This window comes from Schistocerca serialis, chromosome 1 (assembly GCF_023864345.2).
Source record: "Schistocerca serialis cubense isolate TAMUIC-IGC-003099 chromosome 1, iqSchSeri2.2, whole genome shotgun sequence".
Lineage (NCBI taxonomy): Eukaryota > Metazoa > Arthropoda > Insecta > Orthoptera > Acrididae > Schistocerca > Schistocerca serialis.
The window spans coordinates 545,731,046-545,752,875 of NC_064638.1; the positions used below are offsets into that span (position 1 = coordinate 545,731,046).

The 21,830-nt window shown below is 40.7% G+C and overlaps 1 protein-coding gene across 16 annotated transcripts in view; it reads left to right on the forward strand.

The window, feature by feature from the left end:
* The window catches only part of LOC126475204 (calcium/calmodulin-dependent protein kinase type II alpha chain), a 1,005,993-nt gene that overhangs the window by 975,813 nt on the left and 8,350 nt on the right, over positions 1-21,830 (forward strand). For all 16 annotated transcript variants that reach the window (XM_050102858.1, XM_050102867.1, XM_050102894.1 and 13 more), the window contains one exon: positions 12,564-12,678. In XM_050102858.1, the coding sequence (XP_049958815.1) occupies positions 12,564-12,678 (115 nt within the window). The remainder of the gene's footprint in view (positions 1-12,563; positions 12,679-21,830) is intronic.

Sequence of the window (21,830 nt, forward strand, 5' to 3'; positions counted from 1 at the left end):
ATATACACTGTACATTTGATATCTGTTTCAAGTGGGATGGCATGGAGCTCCACAGCATAATGCCAGTATGGTATACTACTCCTTTACAAATCTTTGCACTGTCTGTATTGACATGTAGGTTGTACTTCTGCCTAGTATCATACGTGGGAAAATAATAATTATCCTTGAAGCTATTTTCTTCTTTTAAGGTGCTTCCTTTGGCACGATTGGTATTTCATACAAGTGATTTATTGGCAATCAGGAAGGTAAGAATGGATCCATCTGTTTGGTAGGTCTTGACTTCTACAATTATTTAGTTCCAGCAACAGAATATCATGATCAGTTACATCAAAATTTTTGCTAATGTCAAAGAATATGCCAGAAACATCTCATTTCCTATCCTTTACAGTCATTGTTTTATTTATGAAGGCAAATTGACTGATTTGAGTGACCTAGCAGCTCTGAATACATCATTCAATTTACTTATTAATATTTCTTTACTTATGAAGGCTGTCAGTCTCCTAAGAAAGTTTCTAAAGCCTGACAACCTGATGGAAAATGATTGCAGTTTTACATTTGTCTCCTTTCTAGTGTGGTGTTGTTACCTGCAGTTTTCAGATTTTTGGGGAATATATCACTCATGAATTGTAGATATTTTTAGTTACGCACTATCCACATAGAGAGTGATAATAGACTATTGCAGAGAAAATGGTAAGCAGCCAAAAAGTACCAAGTGGGCATTGGCAAGCTGAACACAATTTCAAAAGGACAAAACCTAAAAGAATTCAAATATGAGACACAGAATTGTCAACAGCATATGAGCAAAACCTGAATAGTAAAAAAAGAAGAACACCTAAGACAGTTGTGTTACTTTGTGTGAATAGTAGTGTCAGTAACTGGAAAGCTTCAGATACATAAACACATCTGCTGAGGAATGCACGCTCACGTTCATCACTTCCTATGCCACCAGAGGGTCCTACCAACTCGCATAGAATTCACACCATCTGTAGTGCAGCCATGAAACCGTACAACTCTGAGCAGCCAACACTAGTACGTTGATCTCAATACTGACATCTGAATCTGGCAATGACAGTAAATCCCTCCTCCCTAAATAGCTGCCTATGTTTGAAATGACCAGACCTGAGGTTCCTCTATTGGAGCAAGGAGGATCGTTGTGCAGATAGCCCTGCCAATGACTCCAGCTGTTCTAGTAGAATGTACGAGAGTCGTAATGTGTGTGTGGGATATATGAGTGGGATGTATGAGTCTGGTAAAAAAAGCAAGAAAAAATGTTTGTTTTGTAAACAACTCTCCTTACTTCTTAACATAGTTTCCATTAGGGATATACACTTGGCCCAGTGATCGTTCAGCTTTTTCATCGCATCATAAAAATAGGATCTGTCAGACTCTGAAGAATACTCATTGACTGCAGCCTCATTTGATGAAAATTTCTTCCCAGCAAGCCAAAGTTTCAAGTTTGGGAACAGGGAGAAGCCACTTGGGGCCAATCCTAGTGACTAGGGTGAAACCAATTCGTACACTTCCGCCATTTTTATCGCTGATGTGCGGGGTGGTGAAAGAAAACTATTTTGCTTGCCAACCTTGGTCTTTTTTCAGCCAGTGCAAGTTTCAAATGATCCAACATTGAAGTGTAAGAGGGCCCAGTTATGGTTCTGCCTTTTTCCAAGTAATCTATGAGGATTATTCCTTGGGAGTCCCAAAAAGGTGCCTATCACCTTACCCACTAACAAAATGGTCTTTGCCTTCTTTGGTGCACTTTCACCAGCCTTTCTCCATTGTTTTGTGTGCCATTTTGGCTCTGGTCTGTAATGATGGATCCAGACTTCATCAACAGTCACAAACTGTTGCAAAAAATCTTGCAAACTGCTATTAAACATCACTAGACATCCAAACATTGTACTGAAATATTGTGCCAAATGCACTTTTGGTCAACAATTATGAGGTTGGGTTGTGATTGTGCACATAGTTTCTTCATAGTGAATTCTCCATGCAGGATATTATGCACTCACTCAGTTGAAATACCTATAGTCTCAGCAATCTTACTAATTTTTATTCACTGATCTTGCATTACCATATGATGGTGGAGAGACCATGTGAACTTCATCCAGTTCTGTTTTGATCTGTGCAGCATCCCAACCCTTCAAATAAAAATGTTTAATAACAGCATGAAACTCGGGTTTCTCCATTTTCAATTGCAGTTGACACTGATCAGTTCAAACAGCTGTAAAAAATGAAATGTACACTGTACATTGTTGAAATCTTTCTACAACCCCTAGAATAGTCAAGCTTACCAACTATCAAGGCACAATGAAAAAGTCCATTCCTTGATGGAAATTTAGCAGACATATCAAACCACCCTTGTATATAGCAACTTAAGGATGTGGACATGGAGTGGTATTGGAACAATGATGTGACATTCAGCATCCTCTGTAGACAATAATACTACTCACTAAACAACCTTCAGCCTATGTTCTACAGCAAAATAATTTCACAATGCCAGCTCTGATCCTTTTGGGAGAGTCTCCAGCCAACCACTCTGCACAGCTGACATGACTCTATGCAGGAGAGGGTCCTAACTAGTAACCACAGCTGTTTCATGAGTGGTGATCAGAAAATCTTGCTATGTGTAGGTCATCACCTCATCAAGGATTAAACACATTGCTTCCAGATGGTCAGACTCAATGTTATGGTTGATGGAGAGGTTGTTGTTGTTGTTGTGGTCTTCAGTCCTGAGACTGGTTTGATGCAACTCTCCATGCGATGGAGAGGTATGATAATGCATTAGCATTTGTATGATGAACAGTGGGCCAAAACCAACTGTCATAATGGTAACAGCTCAGGAATAGAGCCCAATGTTGCAGACATTGTACTGTTTTCCCTGGAATGTGAGAATGTGGACCAGAAAGAGAAATGAGGGATTTGTGGTCTGTAAGTAACTGGAGCTTATTCCAAAACAGGAAAACAAGGAATTTTTTAATGCCGTATGCAAAGAACAATGACTCCTCCTCAATTTTTGAATAATTTTGCTGTGCCTGCAAGAGCATTTTAAAACACAAAAGCATTTGTTTTCTCTGCACCATCAGAGTTCGTACTTGAGAAAACTTCCCAGACCCTGTATTGTGATGCTTCAGTTGCAAAGATCAGGAGCTTGCCTTTCGTGAACATCTCAAAATATGGTGCCAACCACAGGTGTGTTTTCAACTGCAAGAATGCTTTGTGACACTCAGGAGACCAAATGAATGGAATTCCTCAGATGGTTCAATGAATGTGTGAGATGAGCTGCATGGGGAATGAATGTTGTATAGTAGTTCACTTTTCCCAGAAAAGACAGCAATTCTATAAAGTTTTTCAGGGCCAGCAGCTTCTCAATTGTGTCAGTGTGCTCTGCTGTTACCATGATCCTTTTGCTTCTTAACATATGTTGTAAAAAGGATGCCAAAAATTTGCGACTATGTAGGTTACAGTAGTGCCCATTCTCCAGCAGCTGCTGAAATGCTGTTTGCAAGTTTTGCTTTTCCCTAGCAGCACCCACCACTCTAATGTCATCCATATAGTTCACACACCTTGGAATACTGTGCATTAATTGCTCTGTGTACCTTTGGAAAATCCCTGGTGTGCTGAGGCAACTCCAAAAGGAAACTTCTTGAATTGATACATTCCAAAAGGCATATTTAGTACCAGGATTTTCTGCATGTCTGTGTCTTGAGGTATGCATCCTTCAGACCAGCCTTTGAAAGACACTGCCCCCCCCCCCTTGCTAACTTTGTTATAGTTCCTCTGGCTAAGGAATAAATGTTGTTCTAACTTCGTGCATTAATCATGGCTTTAAAATCACTGCAAATCCCACTGACAGATCTCTTTGCTTTCTTCACACATAGTAACCACCTATTGACCAGCTGAGACTGGCACAATGACCCACAATTCCTGTAACCCATCCAACTCAGACTTCACTTCATCATGCAATGTTAACAGTAATGGCCATGCACAACAAAATTTAGGCACATCAGACTGCTTTAGTGACACACGCACTTCAGACTTTATGGCCTGACCCAACATTGCTTGGAACAAGTGCATATAATTTCTAATAATGTTTCTGAATCCTGGAATGGTACTGAGCTGGATTCCAGGTTCACCTCATCCAATACTTGGAAACCAAATACAGTAAATGCATCAAAATCAAAAATGTTTACAGTTGATGGTGAAATTATGACCAACAAAGAGATTTGACGTACTATGTTCTTGTATTTTGCCCATACGGTGATTTTCCCTGACACATGGATCTTTTGCCAGCTGTATGAAATAACATGTCACTATGGTGGCTGCAGGCAGGTTGCCCAAACACTGATAGGTGTATTGGAGAAATTACAGCCACCGAATCTGCCTGGAGTTGGGCAGCAGTACTGTTGATATTCAATTAAATCAGGAGTTTATTAGCCACTTGGCTGGGTTCTTTCAAGACTGGAGTTAAAGTGAACACTGATGCTTGGTCCAGTTCTGCTTCCCACAGTGTACTGGCAAACATTGGTGCACCAGCCTGCAGTGCTACTTCTCTGCCCAGACACATTGCTGCTAAGTACCCTCACTTGGGACTGGCACAACATGTGTTGAAAAAATGTGTACACTGGTGATGTTTGTGGCACTTCCAGCAGGCCAGATGAGACTTAAGCATCAATGGGGGCAAATCTGACACCGAGGGAGGAACTTTTATCATCATCTAAAGTATGTGATTTATGTCGATACATGTGGCTAGGTTGTGTCTGTTTACTGAGTCCATTGTAATATACTAGGCAACAAAAAGTACTTCCTGGGCAGGACTCGCTGCCTGAGCTTCATCCAGAGGACTAAATTTCTGGTATGCAGTGGAGAACAGGCCTAAATTATCTAAAAATTCATTTTTAGCTGCTGCTGCAGTAGCCTCAAACATTTTAGCAAGTATTTCCGATCATGCTTATTTCAGGCTTCAATGATTCCAAAGCTCTAGACAGTATCTCCTTGTCCAGTGCTAATCTGACAACTATGTCTCTGATCAAAGCATATAAGACCAAAAAATTCATACATTCAAACCTTCATTTATGGGTGAATTAGATGGTCTCAGAGAAAACAGTAAGCAGCTGGAAAGAACTGAGTGGACAGTGGCAAGTCAAACACCAATCTGAAAGGGCAAAACTGAAGAGGAATTCAAATATGAAACCTAATATTATCAGCAGCATATGAACAAAAACCTGAAGAGCAAAACAAGAGGAATTACCAAGACAAGTATGTCACTGTGTTTCAATAGTAGCACTGGTGACTGGAAAGCTACAGATACATTAACAAAATTGGCTGAGGAATGCATTCACTTTCCTCATTGCCTATGCTGCCAGGGAGTCTTGCCAACTCATGCACTATCCAAGCTGCCTTTGGTGTAGCTGTTAAACCATATAACTCTGAATGGCCAACACAGGTTTTTCCATCTCAGTGTCAATGCCTGAATTTCGTAATGGTACTAAAGTATCTTTGTGGCTCTACTTTTTAGTTCCTGTTTTACAGGATACATAGCACACCTGTTTCCGAATTCACTAATAAAATGGCAAGTTGTACGGCACTAATGTAAACATACTTCATCAGAGCAAGCAACATCTGAGTGTGTAATTTTAATAGTCTGAAATTGGTCACTGTATAAATAGCTGTCCCATTAAAGTACAGGGTGTCGGAAGAAATTTGTTGAAAGATAAAGCAGTGTGCAGCTATGACCCCAGTTATTCTGTTAATTGCATGGTAAAATTGTCAACCATTGCTAAATAAATCAGTTACATTCATTACATATGCTCCAACTAAATCTTAATCAATTATCTTCACACTTTAAGAGTTGGCTGCAGCTCTATACTGTAGGGCATAAATTCTTTTACTAATAAAGAAAGCTTTTCAAATATGAGAACAGTCCTGTCTGTGTCAAGCAAGCATTATAATGGACCCAGGCTCATTATTCATTGTGCACTGAAATTAAGTGCAAATTTCCATTTCTGAAAGTATGGCATATAAATTTAGCTATTGAAAACTATTATAAAGAAAGTAGTTCTGATTTGTATCATGGAAAGATGAATACACTACTTAAAATGGAAATAGAACTGAACAAAACTCCTCTCCTTAATTGAAATAACTGCAGGGATACTTTTCATTAGATATAACATAAACCATCATAACACTGATTCAATTACAGCATATTTCCCATAAATTTTCTGGTTCACTCAATGAAGAACACATTGATTTCTATGAAGTGAAGTTCACAAATAATGAATACAGTACAGGGGCTGTTCCAGAGGTATCCAATTGGCGTATAGATAGTGACTGTTGTTTTAAACAAGTTAGTGTGGTAGAAAGTACCACCCTTATAAAGCTTAAGTTTGAAATGTAATGATGCTACATTGTTTAATATTTGTTTGGCAACCATCAACAGTGAATGCTCTCAGCAAATTTGTGAACATGGATAAAGCTGGTCATTGTTATGTGACATAAAGTGTGGAAGGTCTTAGTCCAACTAATGTTAAAGCTGAGCAAGATTATTTGTGGGAAAGTCTGCCACTTTGTTTACAACAGTAAAATATTGGATGACATAGTTTAAGCAAAGCCCCATCTCTAACGACCTTGATCTCAGTGGAACATTAAAGCCTAATCTTCCTTCCTCCTTCCTAAAACAAGGTTGCACTAGCTGCCAAGAAAACCATCACATTAGTCAACAAAATGAGTTGACCATGGCAGAAATTTTGAATAAAATCCTCAAAATGGTACTGGCTGACGACCAGCCACCAGTGTGCAAGGTTTCAGACATTATAGACATTTCAAAAAGTGCCGTACATCACATACTGAGTGAAAATTTTGACATGAGAAAGCTGTGTCCAAGATGCATGCTGCACTTACTGAAATTGGAACAAAAACAGTATCATGAGGATGTTTCAGTCAAGTGTCTGGCGATGTTTCGCTGCAGTCTGGCAGAGTTTTTGTGTCAACTCATAACCATAGGTGAAGCATTGATCAATCATTTTATTCCCGGGATGAAGGAACAGTCAAAACAATGGACTGAAATTGGTGAATAGATCCAAAGAAGATGAAGATAGTTCCATCTGCAGGCAAAATCATGGCGTCAGTTTTTTGGTATATGCATGGGATAATTTTCATTGATTATTCTCAAAAAGGAAAAGTCATCAGTGGTGAGTATTATGTCAACTTAATGCAGTGTTTTAGTGATGACATTAAGCAAAAAAGCTGCATTTAGCAAAAGAGAAAATTTTGTTTTATCGCAACAAAGCACCAGTTCACACATCCATTATTTCCATGGCCAAAACCAAAGTTAAAGTTGAAACAGGTCCCTCATGCAACATGTTTGCCACATTTATTCCCCTCTCATTATTTTTTAATTCAAAGCTTAAAAAATGGCTTGGTGGTACAATATTAGCCAGAAATGAATAGTCTGCAGTCAATGGCTATTTTGTGGATATCAATGCTTCTTAATATAAACAGGGTATCGAAGCTATTAATATCGCTGGGAAAAAGAAGGGTATTGAGTGAAAGGAGTTTACATAGAGGAATAAAGATGCATTTTTCCAAAATTTCTGTATTTTCTTTGTTAGGTCAGATACTTCTGAGATTTTTCTGGTAATTCACTTAGGTTTTCTAATTTAAGGTCGTAATATTTTCAGTAATATTACTTGGAATGGGTGTTTCCACAGCAGATTGTCAACAACACAGCTTTATTTCTGAAAATACAACTGTTAAGAAATGTAGAAATGTTAATGATATATTAACATACTTTATTATTTACAGGTAGTTCTGTTCACGTCTGACTTACACAGAGTAAACTTATCACATGTACATGACATATAATTAAAAATAAATAAACTATAAACGTAGTCTAGTCATATGGCAAATATAGGGTGAATCAGAACTCCACTGACAAAAATGCAGAGCTTGTTCAGAAATATGTTCTGAGTATTTTGGTATAAGGAACCTGAGGTCTCGAGGGGCTCATTACAGAATAATAATGTAATTATGGGTTATTCAGCTCTAGTACCAAAATTAACTTTGTTTCTGAGAAAATACATTCACAACAGTGAAAAATTCTGTAGTATTCAATCACTAAATTATAGCAACATAAAAAGTATCTTATTGTTCATGGGCATCTATATACAGATGCAAAACTACTGTGATGTGATTGCCATCACTGTGGGAACAGCTGAGCATATCGTCATTGTTCCACCCTTCCATTGCATTTAGTGAACCTATACACAAAGTACAGTGGAACCTCACTTAATGAGCACCTCCCACAACACACAAATTGCATAATATTTGCTTGAAAAGGAATCTGCATTCATGTCTTACTTGTTATGGACAATGATTCTGCCCATTCTCCAGGCCTACAAGATGACCTCCTTGAAGAATTTCAATTAATCAAGATCCAATTTCTGTCTCCCGACACCACTCTGTTACTCCAGCCCATGGACAAGCAGCTTAGTTCTAACTTTAAGAAGCTCTGCCCTAAACCACTCTTCGAGCATTGCTTTGAGTTGACTGAAACTGGTAAGGGTAACAATGATATTGATGAGCTTGTGGAAGATTACAGCCAAGAAATGATCACTGAAGAGCTTACAGAGTTGCAACGTGTTTCACAGCAGGAAGTTGCGGAGAGGAGTTCAGAGGAGGAGGAGGAGAAGGTGATGGTGGTGGTGGTGGTGGTGGTGGTGTTGATAACATCAAAGCAGCAATCTTCTGGCACTATAAGAGAAATTCTGAAGGCATGGGAATCAGTTGTATTGTATATATTGAAAATCATCGCCCCAACAGAGCAGTGGCTGCACATGCTAAAAATTTATTTGACGATAATGCTGTGTCACATTTTTGCCAAGTGTTGAAGCACTGGTAGAAACAAACGACTATAGATGGCTTCCTAGTAAAAAAGAAGTAGTTATGTATAGTGATTAATAAAGTACATAATACTGTATGTATAATTTACTTTGAATAAATGGCATGAAAAAGATAAAATTTTTAGTACTTTTTTTGCATGGAAGGCATTATCATATTTTACATTAATTTATGTGGGATAAATTGTTTCACTCAACAAGTGTTTTGCACTATGAGTAAGATTGTGGAACGAATTATGCTTCCTATGTGTAGCTCCACTGTATGTATCAGTCAACTTCTCATTAGTTATTCTCATATTACTGTATACAAAACAGATCTGAGCAGTAGTAACTGCAAGTTTGAAAACCATGAGTAAAGAAAGCACTGTTGTTGTCAACAACAATTACTGTGAGTGAATGGAACATATTTGTTTCCAAACTAGATAGACAGCACAAACCATTGACATTGGCACTAGTGTGCAGACGTTTTGAATGTATTACTGATCCAAGGCCCAAGAAATCACATAAAACATAGTTACTCAGTAATGAGCCATTGTAGACCATGGATCCCTTAATAAAAATACTCAGAAAATATCCCTGAATGTCCTCTGAATATTTGTCTCTGGAGTTCTGCTACACCTTCTGTATCATCATACAATGTAGTATCATAAAGTTAACTTTGTATCCCTGGAATTAATTCATTTTTTAGATATTTCACATTTCATACTCAAAATACTCTTTGTGATGTATGGATCATTTGGATTTCAAAATATTTAAGTTCTCTATCCCCTCCTCTTTTCATTCACCACATCCCCCCATCATTCCCATCCTCATCTCCTTACTTCCAGACCACACCCTCTTCCCTCTCTCACCCCTTCCCCACCTCACACCATTCCTTCCTCACCCCTTCCCCACCTCAATGCTTCCCCTCCTTGTCCTTTCCCTTCTCTCCCCTTCTCCTCCTCTCCTCTTCCCCTGGTGGTGGTGGTTAGTGTTTAACGTCCCGTCGACAACGAGGTCATTAGAGACAGAGCGCAAGCTCGGGTTAGGGAAGGATTGGGAAGGATTTTGGCCGTGCCCTTTCAAGGGAACCATCCCAGCATTTGCCTGAAATGATTTAGGGAAATCACGGAAAACCTAAATCAGGATGGCTGGAGATGGGATTGAACCGTCGTCCTCCCGAATGCGAGTCTCCTCTTCCCTTCCATATCCCTTCGCCTCCATGCCCCTTTGCCTCCATGCCCCTTCCCCTCCATGCCCCTTCCTGTCTATGCCCCTTCCCCTCCATCCACCTTCCCCTCCATGCAACTTCCCCTCTGTGCACCTACCCCTCCATGCACCTTACCCTCCATGCACCTTACCCTCCATGCCTCTTACCCTCCTCACTCCCTACCCTCCTCACCCCTTCCACTCCTTGCACCTTCCCCTCAGCCCTTCCACTCCTTGCACTTTCCCCTCATCCCTTCCCCTGATTGCACCTTCCCCTCACCCCTTCCATTTGCCCCTTCCCCTCCTTGTTCCTACCCCTCCTTGATCTGTTCCCTCCTTGCCCCATCCCCTCCTCGTCTCATCATCTCCTCGCCTCCCTGCCTTTCGTTGAACCCCTGCCCCTCCTTGCCCTCCACACCTCCTCACCACCAGCTCCTCCTTGCCCCCACCCCTCCTAGCCCCCCCCCAACCCCTACTCCTGACCCTTCCCCTCTTCCCAGCCCCACCCCTCTTCTTAGCCCCTACCCCTCCTCTTAGCCCCTACTCCTCTCCTTAGCCCCTACTCCTCTCCTTAGCCCCTACTCCTCTTATTAGCCCCTACTCCTCTTCTTCACCCCTACCACTCTTCTTAGCCCCTACCCCTATTCCCAGCCCCCACCTCTCTTCTTAGCCCCTACCCCTCTTCTTAGCCCCTACCCCTCTTCTTAGCCCCTACACCTCTTCTTAGCCCCTACCCCTCTTCTTAGCCCCTACACCTCTTCTTAGCCCCTACCCCTCTTCTTAGCCCCTACCCCTCTTCTTAGCTGCTGATCCTCTAGTTAGCCCTTTCCCCTCTTCTTAGCCCTTTCCCCTCTTCTTAGCCCTTTCCCCCTCTTCTTAGCCCCTGCCCCTCTTCGTCACCACTGCCCTTGCCACTCTTCTTCGCCACTGCCCCCGCCACTCTTCGTCGCCAGTGCCCTCGCTGCTCTTCCTCGCCACTGCCCCTGCCGCTCTTCTTCGCCACTGCCCCTGACCCTCTTCTTGGCCGCTGTCCTTGCCCCTCTTCTTGGCCACTGCCTCTCACCCCTCTTCTTGGCCACTGCCTCCTCCCCTCTTCTTGGCCACTGCCCCCAACCCTCTGGCCCCCAACCCTCTTCTTGGTCACTGCCCTCAGCCCTCTTCTTAGCCACTGCCCCTGCCCCTCTTCTTGGCCACTGTCCCCACCCCTCCCCTTTGCCACTGTTCCTCCACTTTTCCCCTGCCTCTCCTGTTTGCCCTCACCTCTCCCATTCACCTCCACCCCTCCCGTTTGCCCCTGCCCCAAGTGTTCACCCCTGCCCCCCTCTTTTGCCACCATCCCTCTCTTTTGCCTGTGCCCCTCTCTTTCCCCACTGCACCTCTTGTTCGCCACCCCCCCCCCCCTCTCTTTTGCCACCTCCCCTTTCCCCTCTCTTTTGCTACTTCTCCCCTTCTTTGGCACGCCCCCTCATGTCTTCTTCAACATGCCCCCTCTTCTTTGGCACATCCCATCTTCTTCAGCACCCCCTCTCCTCCTCTCTGCCCTCCCCTCCCTTGTGCTCTCTCCTCCCCCATGCCCTCTCCTCCCCCATGCTTCATCTCTTCTCATGTCTTGCCTTCTTCACCTCTCGCACTCCACAACTCTTGCAGTCCTCAGTGTTTCCCAACCTTTCCAAATGCCCTTTTCTCCCATTTCCCTCTTCTCCCATATTCATTGCCTGCCCTTTCTTGCCCTCCCCGGCCCTCCCATGCCCTTGCCTGCTCTCCTCTGCCCTTGCTTGTCCTCCTTTGCCTTTGTTCACCCTCCCTGGCCCGTACTCACTCTCCTCTGCCGTTGCTCACCCTCCCCTGATGTTGCTCGCCCTCCCCTGCCCTGTTCTACTCACCCCTCCCACTCTTCACTTTTCCCTCTCTTTCAGCCCTCCCTCTCTTTCAGCCCTACCTGTCTTTCAGCTCTTCTCCTTCTCACACCTACTATTTTCCCCGTCCCCTTCTTACCACTTACCACTTTCTTCTCTCTCCTCCTCACTCTTCCTAGCCTCTTCATGGCTCTACTCTGCCTTCATCTTGTCTCCAAAACCATATACATTCATTGATTTTGTAGTACAGTAATTAGCTTGTAACTCTGTTATAAAGCTTTTGTTAGCAACATATGCTGAATTACTTGGACTGGTGTTGTTATGAATTTAAGTTAAAACTATCACAAAAAGGTGAAAAGTATTACATAACATAAAATTCAATCAGTAGCCACTCTGCTGTTCATAGTATTTTTGTAAGAGCTGCATACATAACTGAATTCCAACCAACCACCACTGTTTCTCTCTAAAGCAGTACAATCTTCAATCAGTTTCTGTGGAATGTAATTCATAACCTCTTTAACCACAACTACTGTCATTAAATTACACTGATTAATTTCCAATTTTTCTAGCATAAAGCTAAGCATTTATGTTTTTATTTAATAATGTTTTGTGGAAACTGTTACAGTTCTGGGTAAAAACTGCAAGGCAATCAATACCATCATCTTGAATCCACATGTTCACCTACTTGGTGATGATGCAGCGTGCATTGCTTATGTTCGCTTGACACAGTACATGGACAAGTAAGTGCTTTCTTTTGGTAAAAGTGACAAAAATTTGTAAAATAAAAATGTGTCTCTATTTTTTCTTTGCTTGTTACTAGTAGTGGGGTAAAATCTATAATTGTTATTGTCACATTGGACATACATACTATTCACAATGTGAGAGAAGAAAAAATCTTTAAAATTCTCATCTATATAATGATTGAGCTAAGCTGTTCATCTCAAATGTTTCTGGAACCATATAAGATTTTGTTTTCGCCAAGATGATCTGTAAGACAATTCTCACAAAAAACCAATAGTCTTAAGTCACAGCTACATGAAGTTTACTATTCAAATGGAGTTACAGCAACTTGTGCTGTCAGTATCATAGATCTCAAGGAAACAAAGACAATCCAGTTTTGCTTGTTTCACTCTTTGAAATCTAATAACTACTTTTAGAGAAGTTACTGTGTTTAGAACTTACAAGATTCTGTTTTGAACATCGAATTAATAGATGTATTATGTGAAAGATTGTAATTTCATGCTGAAATAAGGAATTACATCATGTTATATAAGGAGAAAATATAGTGTAATAGACCACTAGAATATTAGTGTAAAAGGACCATAGATGAACTGCAGATGTCTATTCTGAATATGAAATTCAGAAATACTGAATGCTGGTTACTTTGGAAAAGAAATATGTTCCACAAACCACTAAAAGTAAGATATTCTACATTATGGAGAAAGCAGAAGGAATATAAAGGGTATAGCTGAACTGTAGACACAAACATACCATGACAGATAGACCCGTCATGGACGATATTTCTGTAAATGTACAATTAATTGTTATTGAAAGGACATTGAAGTGTTACACTAGGGATGAGGCTTATAAGCAAAGCAAATGAAATAGATGTTCTGGAAGCGTTTGTTTACAATCCATCTTTTAACTCCTGAGAAACATCTAGTGCCTCTGAAATAAACCAGTCCAGCATTGTTCAAATTTTGGTGCAGACAGCTTCTATGCTTCTTATATGGCACTTCACTAGCAGATAAACCAGTGGAAGCAAGAGCAGAAATACTGAACTGTATTCTCTAATGTTTCTTCACAGAGGAAGTTCCAGGTGGACTACCGCAGGTTAACTCTTGCATCAAAAAAGAGTCATACAGACATTGACACTAGTGAGGTCACTAAACAGCTGAAATCACCACAGTTGAATAAGGTGTCAGTGCACAATGGAATACCTTTTAGATTCTACACAGAATTTGTAACTTGGTTAGCCACCCCATTCACCATAATATTCTGTAGACCCCTTGAGCAAAAAGTGGTGCTGTTGTTTAAAGAAAACAGCAGTTACACCCGTCTACGAGAAGGGTAGCAGAAGTGATCTACAAAACCACCACTCAATATCACTGACACTCATCTGTTGTAGAATCTTAGTATACTTTTTTGAGCTAAAACATAGTATGGTGCAGAGGTGGTGGATTGTGGAGGCAGAAGTGCTGGTTGGGCTTGTCTAGAAAAACTCCACTGCAAGACACAACATATTTTATTTGTCTTGGAATACAACATCAGAGTACATGGTGCCCCTGGATACACCATCTGCAGGTGCTTAGTCCATGGGCAATGCTGATCAAGTGAGAAAGCCACAGCAGTGTGATGGCCAGTTGATGTCCACGTCATGTTTTGCTGACACTGTTTAACTCACTCAGCAGCACATGCCTGACAGCACGTGCATGAGTTAGCACTATGTGGTCCTGAGCAAGGAGTGCCAGTGATGCGTACATCTACTGAATTCCCATAGGTGGCCATGGCTACTGGATTAGGAGATCATCCTGGTGTGAAGGGATGGTAGCAGCACTGCCCTGGCTGCAAACTGCTGCCCTCCAAGGCAGAAGTCTGGGCTGCTCTAATCCATGAAGGATGACTTGTAATTTTTGACTAAGTACACAGTGAGGGGCTTAGAATCGTGAGCTTGTCTGGTGGAGTAGGTTATCCAGACCTGCATCAGATGCTTGATAGCCTACAGCATGCTGGAAAGTGATGCGCACTTGATATCATGGAGGGCACTGCCAGAGTGCAAATAACCATGCTAGAAGCAGAGAGTATTTATAGTGATTAGTAGCACACTTGTTGTACCTTTACATTGCTTCAGACATCTACAGATCAACTCCTTGGTGTCCCAATGATGTAGAAATATACCATAAGCTGGTTTGTCTTTGTAAAGCTTTTCTGTGATGTCACCATGATCCCACGGCTTAAGGCCAGCTTCTCATTCAAATGAGCAAAAAATAGGAAAGTTTCAAAATTCTTTTTGAGACAATGAAAAAACATACAAAGGATCTGTTTGGGATTATGATTGATCACACTTTGAAATTTAGTTTGGGTTTTCAATACAAAAATAAATGGCACCCGTAATTACCTGTATGGTTGGATCAAGGGCCTGTGAGTTTGAAGTATGCAGATTCTGCCACTGTAGCCCCTCAGTAGTTATCTGAAATCAAAAATGCATAACATCGGTCAATACTACATTAAATTTATGGGTGCTTATACCTAACCACAATGAAATAACCATAAATGTAATGATATGGTGCTAGCTCAAACTTTGAGCATGATTTTTGGGTTTTTTCACTCTTTATGGCTTCACAAAAAATAGTTAATATTAACAAATTTTGTATATAATAGGTATAAACTCCCAAGAAAAGTGTTTGCTTTCTGGAGATCAAAGTTGAAGTTCATAGGCTAAAATGTTTTTATTTTACGCTGTATGCAGTTTTAAATTATAGATAATGATTAAGGTTTTAAATAAGTGAGACAAGTAAGGTGCCCGCTATTAGTCATGCTCAGTGAGGATACTTTACATGATGACCATATGTGCTTAAAAGCGTAAAGGTAATCCTTAAACTTTATATACCCAACCAAGTAAATTTCCTACCATTTAATACAATTTGTGTATAGTTATTACACATAGGGACTTCATCTACATAATATTTAGTTTGATTACAATTACGGTTATCAGCTCCCAACACATGATATACAGACGGCCAATGATATACAACCTTGACTCTCCGTATGCACACGCACAGGAGTTGCTATGTTCTCAGTGCAATTACATGTGCAATGGTCAGTGCCGACATAGTTGCTGCTGCCAACCACCATGTGGTGAAGTGATGCCGGGGCTGGATTTCAGTTGAGTAGTTTTAATTCGACATGGTACCAAGGTACTATAGGTTTTACGAGGTGCATTCAAGTTCTAAGGCCTCCGATTTTTTTTCTCCGGACTGGAAAGAGAGAAACATGTGCATTGTTTTAAAATGAAGCTGCGTTCGTTGTCAATATGTCCCAGAGATGGCAGCACCGTATGGCAGATGGAATTTTCCCGCCAGCGGCGAGAATGAGAACTGTTCTAAATACATAAAATGGCAACGTTTTCCTTACTTGAACAGTGTGCAATCATTCGTTTTCTGAATTTGCGTGGTGTGAAACCAATTGAAATTCATCAACAGTTGAAGGAGACATGTGGTGATGGAGTTATGGATGTGTCAAAAGTGCGTTCGTGGGTGCGACAGTTTAATGACGGCAGAACATCATGTGACAACAAACTGAAACAACCTCAGGCTCGCACAAGCCGGTCTGACGACATGATCGAGAAAGGGGAGAGAATTGTTTTGGGGGATCGCCGAATGACTGTTGAACAGATCGCCTCCAGAGTTGGCATTTCTGTGGGTTCTGTGCACACAATCCCGCATGACGACCTGAAAATGCGAAAAGTGTCATCCAGGTGGGTGCCACGAATGCTGATGGACGACCACATGGCTGCCCGTGTGGCATGTTGCCAAGCAATGTTGATGCGCAACGACAGCATGAATGGGACTCTCTTTTCATCGGTTGTGACAGTGGATGAGACGTGGATGCCATTTTTCAATCCAGAAACAAAGCGCCAGTCAGCTCAATGGAAGCACACAGATTCACCGCCACCAACAAAATTTCGGGTAACCGCCAGTGCAGAAAAAATGATGGTGTCCATGTTCTGGGACAGCAAGGGCGTAATCCTTACCCATTGCGTTCCAAAGGGCACTACGGTAACAGGTGCATCCTACGAAAATGTTTTGAAGAACAAATTCCTTCCTGCACTGCAACAAAAACGTCCGGGAAGGGCTGCACATGTGCTGTTTCACCAAGACATGGCACCCGCACATCGAGCTAACGTTACGCAACAGTTTCTTCATGATAACAACTTTGAAGTGATTCCTCATGCTCCCTACTCACCTGACCTGGCTCCTAGTGACTTTTGGCTTTTTCCAACAATGAAAGACACTCTCCGTGGCCGCACATTCACCAGCCGTGCTGCTATTGCATCAGCGATTTTCCAGTGGTCAAAACAGACTCCTAAAGAAGCCTTCACTGCTGCCATGGACTCATGGCATCAGCATTGTGAAAAATGTGTACGTCTGCAGGGCGATTACGTCGAGAAGTAACGCCAGTTTCATCAATTTCGGGTGAGTAGTTAATTAGAAAAAAAATCTGAGGCCTTAGAACTTGAATGCACCTCATAATTTTTAATGATGACTGTGCCTTACTCTGGCATGTTATAGTAATTTTATGCTTCTGAAGAAGGCTAGATTAATCTAGCCGAAACCTGGGTAAAGACCAGAAAATTTTTGCAACTGAGGCGGATTTTCAATATATTAGTGTATCACAGTTGCTGACGGGATGCAACATGCTAAAAATTCTAACATTTCAAGTGTTTTAGAGCACTTGATTCCATTTTTCACACAAAATTTTTGATGCAAATTCTTTGCTTCATTTTTTTTATAATAATCAAAAATCGCCAAGCAGACTAAAGCACATCTAATCTTTCTATCTGTCAAAAACATACGAAGTATGCTGTACACTTGGAACTGTGAACCTATGTTTGGTACATGTGTACAAACAGAATAAAAAAACAACATTGATAATTGAATGTACATTGCCCAAACAATTTGAAAAGTCACCTTACTATTTGAACAGCCCTTTTATATGGTACAATGGGAAGTACCCTCTACCATGTGCTTTAGTTATTTGCAGGGTGCAGTTACAGATACCAATAGATTAATTTGCAAAAATGCATAGAATTCTGTCATTTGGTTCTGATGTAACAGGATAAGGGTGTCATTCTTTGAAGAATTCTCTTAACCAGTGAACAAATCATGAAAAGCTGAAAGTAAGAAAGACACTTTTTAAGCCATTGAGGATGTGTACTGAGTGAGGCCTGCTTAACCTAGAGTCAGTGGAGTGAAAGTAAGTTGGTTGTGAAATTGATGGAGACTATATAATTGTTCCTTAGTTCATTGAGGAGACATCATCAGGTAACATACACGTAGAATTTCTTAGCAAATTTCTGACAAGTCTTCTAGGTGATTTACCAACTGAAATTTTATCTGTTTATGTGGTACCAACACAGTTCTCATCCAGCTATTTTCTGGCCACTTGATGGACTGTGGCAGTGTTATAAGTCATGCTGTGTATTTGCCTGAATTGATGTCGCAGGACTTTTTACACTCAAAGATGATTCTACATAAGTTACAATAACCCAAGAGGATTTAAATCATCACATTGCTGCAGGACGTTCTGGGCACTTGCAACTAGAAACCTATCTTGCTGGAGACAGTAAGAATTTTGAACACTTGTTCAATAAATGGAATTGTATGTGATTTTGTTGATGTTGTGATTTGACAATGTAAACATTAAGTGTGTATCTTACATTAAACACATATTAACTTTTCTATTCAGGTGAAGTCATTGAAACATCCTGGTAGATTATAAATGTGCACTGTACTAGTACTTGAACCAGGAACCTTGACTTTTATGGGCAGTGTTCTTACCAGCTGAGTTTCCCATGCATGACTCATGACCCACCCACACAGCTTCATTTCTGCCGGTGGCTGTCTCCTACTTTTCAAATATGCAGAAGGACTTTTGACAAGTTTGAAAACAAGGAGAGAGGTACTGGCACAAGTGAAGTTATGACAGTGGGTTGTGATCTACACCTGAATCGCTCGGTTCAGTCAGTAAGAGCATTGAAAAATGAAATGTTCCAAGTTCAAGTTCCTCTGCCACTCATGTTTTAATTTTCAAAGATGTGTCAAAACAGTGGACATTGTACTGCAGAGTAAAATATTCATATGTGAAGTTATTACTTAACCCTCGAGCTGGTGTGCCATTTATCACAACATGAGCGAGTGCGCGGCACATTTTGTACACATGTATAGAATAGCTTCATTTATGTTGCCAAAATGAGTCATGTATGATCAAAATCACAGTATAATCTTAGTTTATTTAAACAAGAAGAAAATAAACTTACATAATATGAGCTACACCACTGTTTTACTAAACAAGAATGAAACAAATTTTCAGTACAACATCCTGTTGCCAAGGACAGGTGGTACAGAGACAGTAATGACCCACTCGAAGCATTAAGCAATGCAGTGGCATCAGATCCCATCCAGCTGCTTATTCGATCACTAATTGTCTCGTAGACAACTGCCTCAATGTGGCATTAGGCTGCTAGCTCATAATCAATGTTTTTTTAACAATCGTAAATTTTTTCTCTCTAGCTCGCATTGTATTTTGTATTACTGCTGCTCACTTGTTGTACATATGGCAACACAAACTATCATTGTTTTACCTGAAGCAATAATTAAGGAATGGGTACAGGTCTGCAGTTATAAAACAAAAATGGAACCATGCAAAATCATTTTATTTTTTGTTGGCTCACTTTATACACAGGCGCACCTGCTCGAGGGTTATCCATCTCTAAACATCAATTTCTTGTTTTGCAAATCCATTCTATTTCTGACATCCACATTTATTTCAAGATTCTGAAAAACCAAAACACAACTGCTACCATAGTTAACAGATGAGTCATCCTTATATGCCATGTCATGTGCCTTCCAGTTTGTGGGTTGGTCTGACCACATGTAGCAAATTGCAATTAGTATCAGTTTAAAATTATACAACTCCCAGCTATTGTGAATTTGTAATTAGACTTCCTTAGCTGCTTCAAGCTAGAGTGCCACATCAGCTGGATGCTGCAGTTTCATATGATAACATAGTCCCACATAAGACACATTGAGTTGAATGTCCAAGACAGATAAGTCCCAAGTTCTAAATATTGTAATTTCTCCAAAACTTCTTGTCAGATTGTGAAAAGTCTAATGTGGTTTCATTTATGTCTTTGAAATTTTAGATACTGGCAGCATAAATTACTATAGTTCCATTTGAAAAAGCAAGTTTGGTACCAATATCTCTGTAATTAATATAGCTATGATAGGAGACTATAATACATTACTTAATGAAGATTTTCTTATATTCAACAATATCTTAAATGGTTCTTGAAACAGCTGAAGCGAGGAGGTTGGATGACTCAACCTACATAATGATTTTTATAAGTAATTTTATTAATGTTATTAAGGTGCAAGTAATTATAAGTTACAGTAAATAAAATTTGGCGAGAATGGTGAATATACTGTGCTTTTAACTTAACATGTTTGACATGGCAATGGTAGAGAATACATATTTTCTTAATTCATAAAATCAGTAGACAAATCTGGTCAAAATGTTCTCAGAAGGTGTCAGAAAACACTGATATGTAAGAAGAACAACAACTTGCTAATCTTTCAGACAAAGACTTGCTTCAGAGCTAATAAATGAGAGTGAGTCAGTAAGTAATAAGAGCTCTCACAGGTGTATAAATGTTCCACATGAAATATGTTCCATGCCTAACTAGCAGAGACATTCAAAGCTTTCAAATTCCACCATTAATTAACTGTATCTGTGCCACTGCACTTCTAAATACCTTCAAGAGGGAGGCATTTATGGATATGTTGTTGGCAATTAAGTGGAGAGTGAGTAGTAAGATTTTTGCCTTTAAATAAAAACTCTCCGGCTGCAATTAATTGCAAAGTAGTGAAACTTCGTGGAGCAACTGTAATGTCATGAAAATAAGTGAGGTTTTGATGCTTAGACTTCCATAAATGCAGAACAGATATGTGAGACAAGTAAAGAACAGGGCAGCTAGGCACGTCCACTTTGTATGGCAATGTGTGACTGCACAAAATTCAATGTTTCCAGTGGCAATGTTGAGTACATTGTGCACAACATTGCCAGTGGCAATGTTATGTACATTGTACACAAAACATTTGCCTACCACAAGAAGGTTTCTTACCGGGTACCACAGCAACTCAGAGACAAGATTAAATCTAAGTGCATTGGGGTTGTCTCTACAGCACTTCATGTGGTATCATGTTGTGGGTGCTCAGTTCCCGCTCTGTACCATCACACAGGACAAAACATGGGTACATCATGTGACGCCTGAGCTGCAGAAAGCGTCAATGACATGGAATTCCCCACCCCACTTCCTCCCTCAATAAAGAGTTTCAGAACAATGGCATCTATGAAGAAAGTTATGGCAACAGTCTTTTGGAACATGCAGTGTGTGCTGCTAGTTGACTTCGTCACCCAAGCAGAGAGTGTAGATAATGATAGTTATTGTGTCATGCCTGAATGCTTGCAGAAGATGATTCAGAGGAAATGATTGGAATTGCTTTCAAAAGGGTCATGTTGCATGGCAATGCCCTACAAAATAGGCCTTGATAACTCATGATCTGATCCAGCACTTCTAATTACTTTATCGGAATACCCTTCATGTAACCTGGATGTTGCGGCAGGAGATTGTCATCTTGTAGGACTATTAAAGAGGCTTGTGGCCAGTCACTGCATCAGAACAACATTCAGGAGCCTGTTGTTAAATGGCTCATAGGCCTGTACATTTATTCCTTTTATGCAGGTTTCAACAGATTTCTTTATTGGTGGAAAAAACGCTAGGACAGTAATGGTGACTGTAAAAAAGAAGTACATAATGGCAACTCTGTGTATCTCCTTGATTTCCTGAGAATATCTTTCATTGCAGAGGACTTTTTACTTTAGTTTTTGAATTACACTCATATGGAGAGAGAGGGGGGGGGGAGATATTGAGGGGGGGGGGGGGATAGGAAGACAGTTGTCTCTGGGTAGTGCAGAACATGAGGTGGGTAGAGGAACGACTAGCAGAAGAAGAAAATTATGAGAAACATTTCAAATGTGGAACATGTAAGTTTGTGTAGAGGGAGGGGACATAACTGAGCTGCTGGAAAAATACTGAGGAAAGAGGGGAATA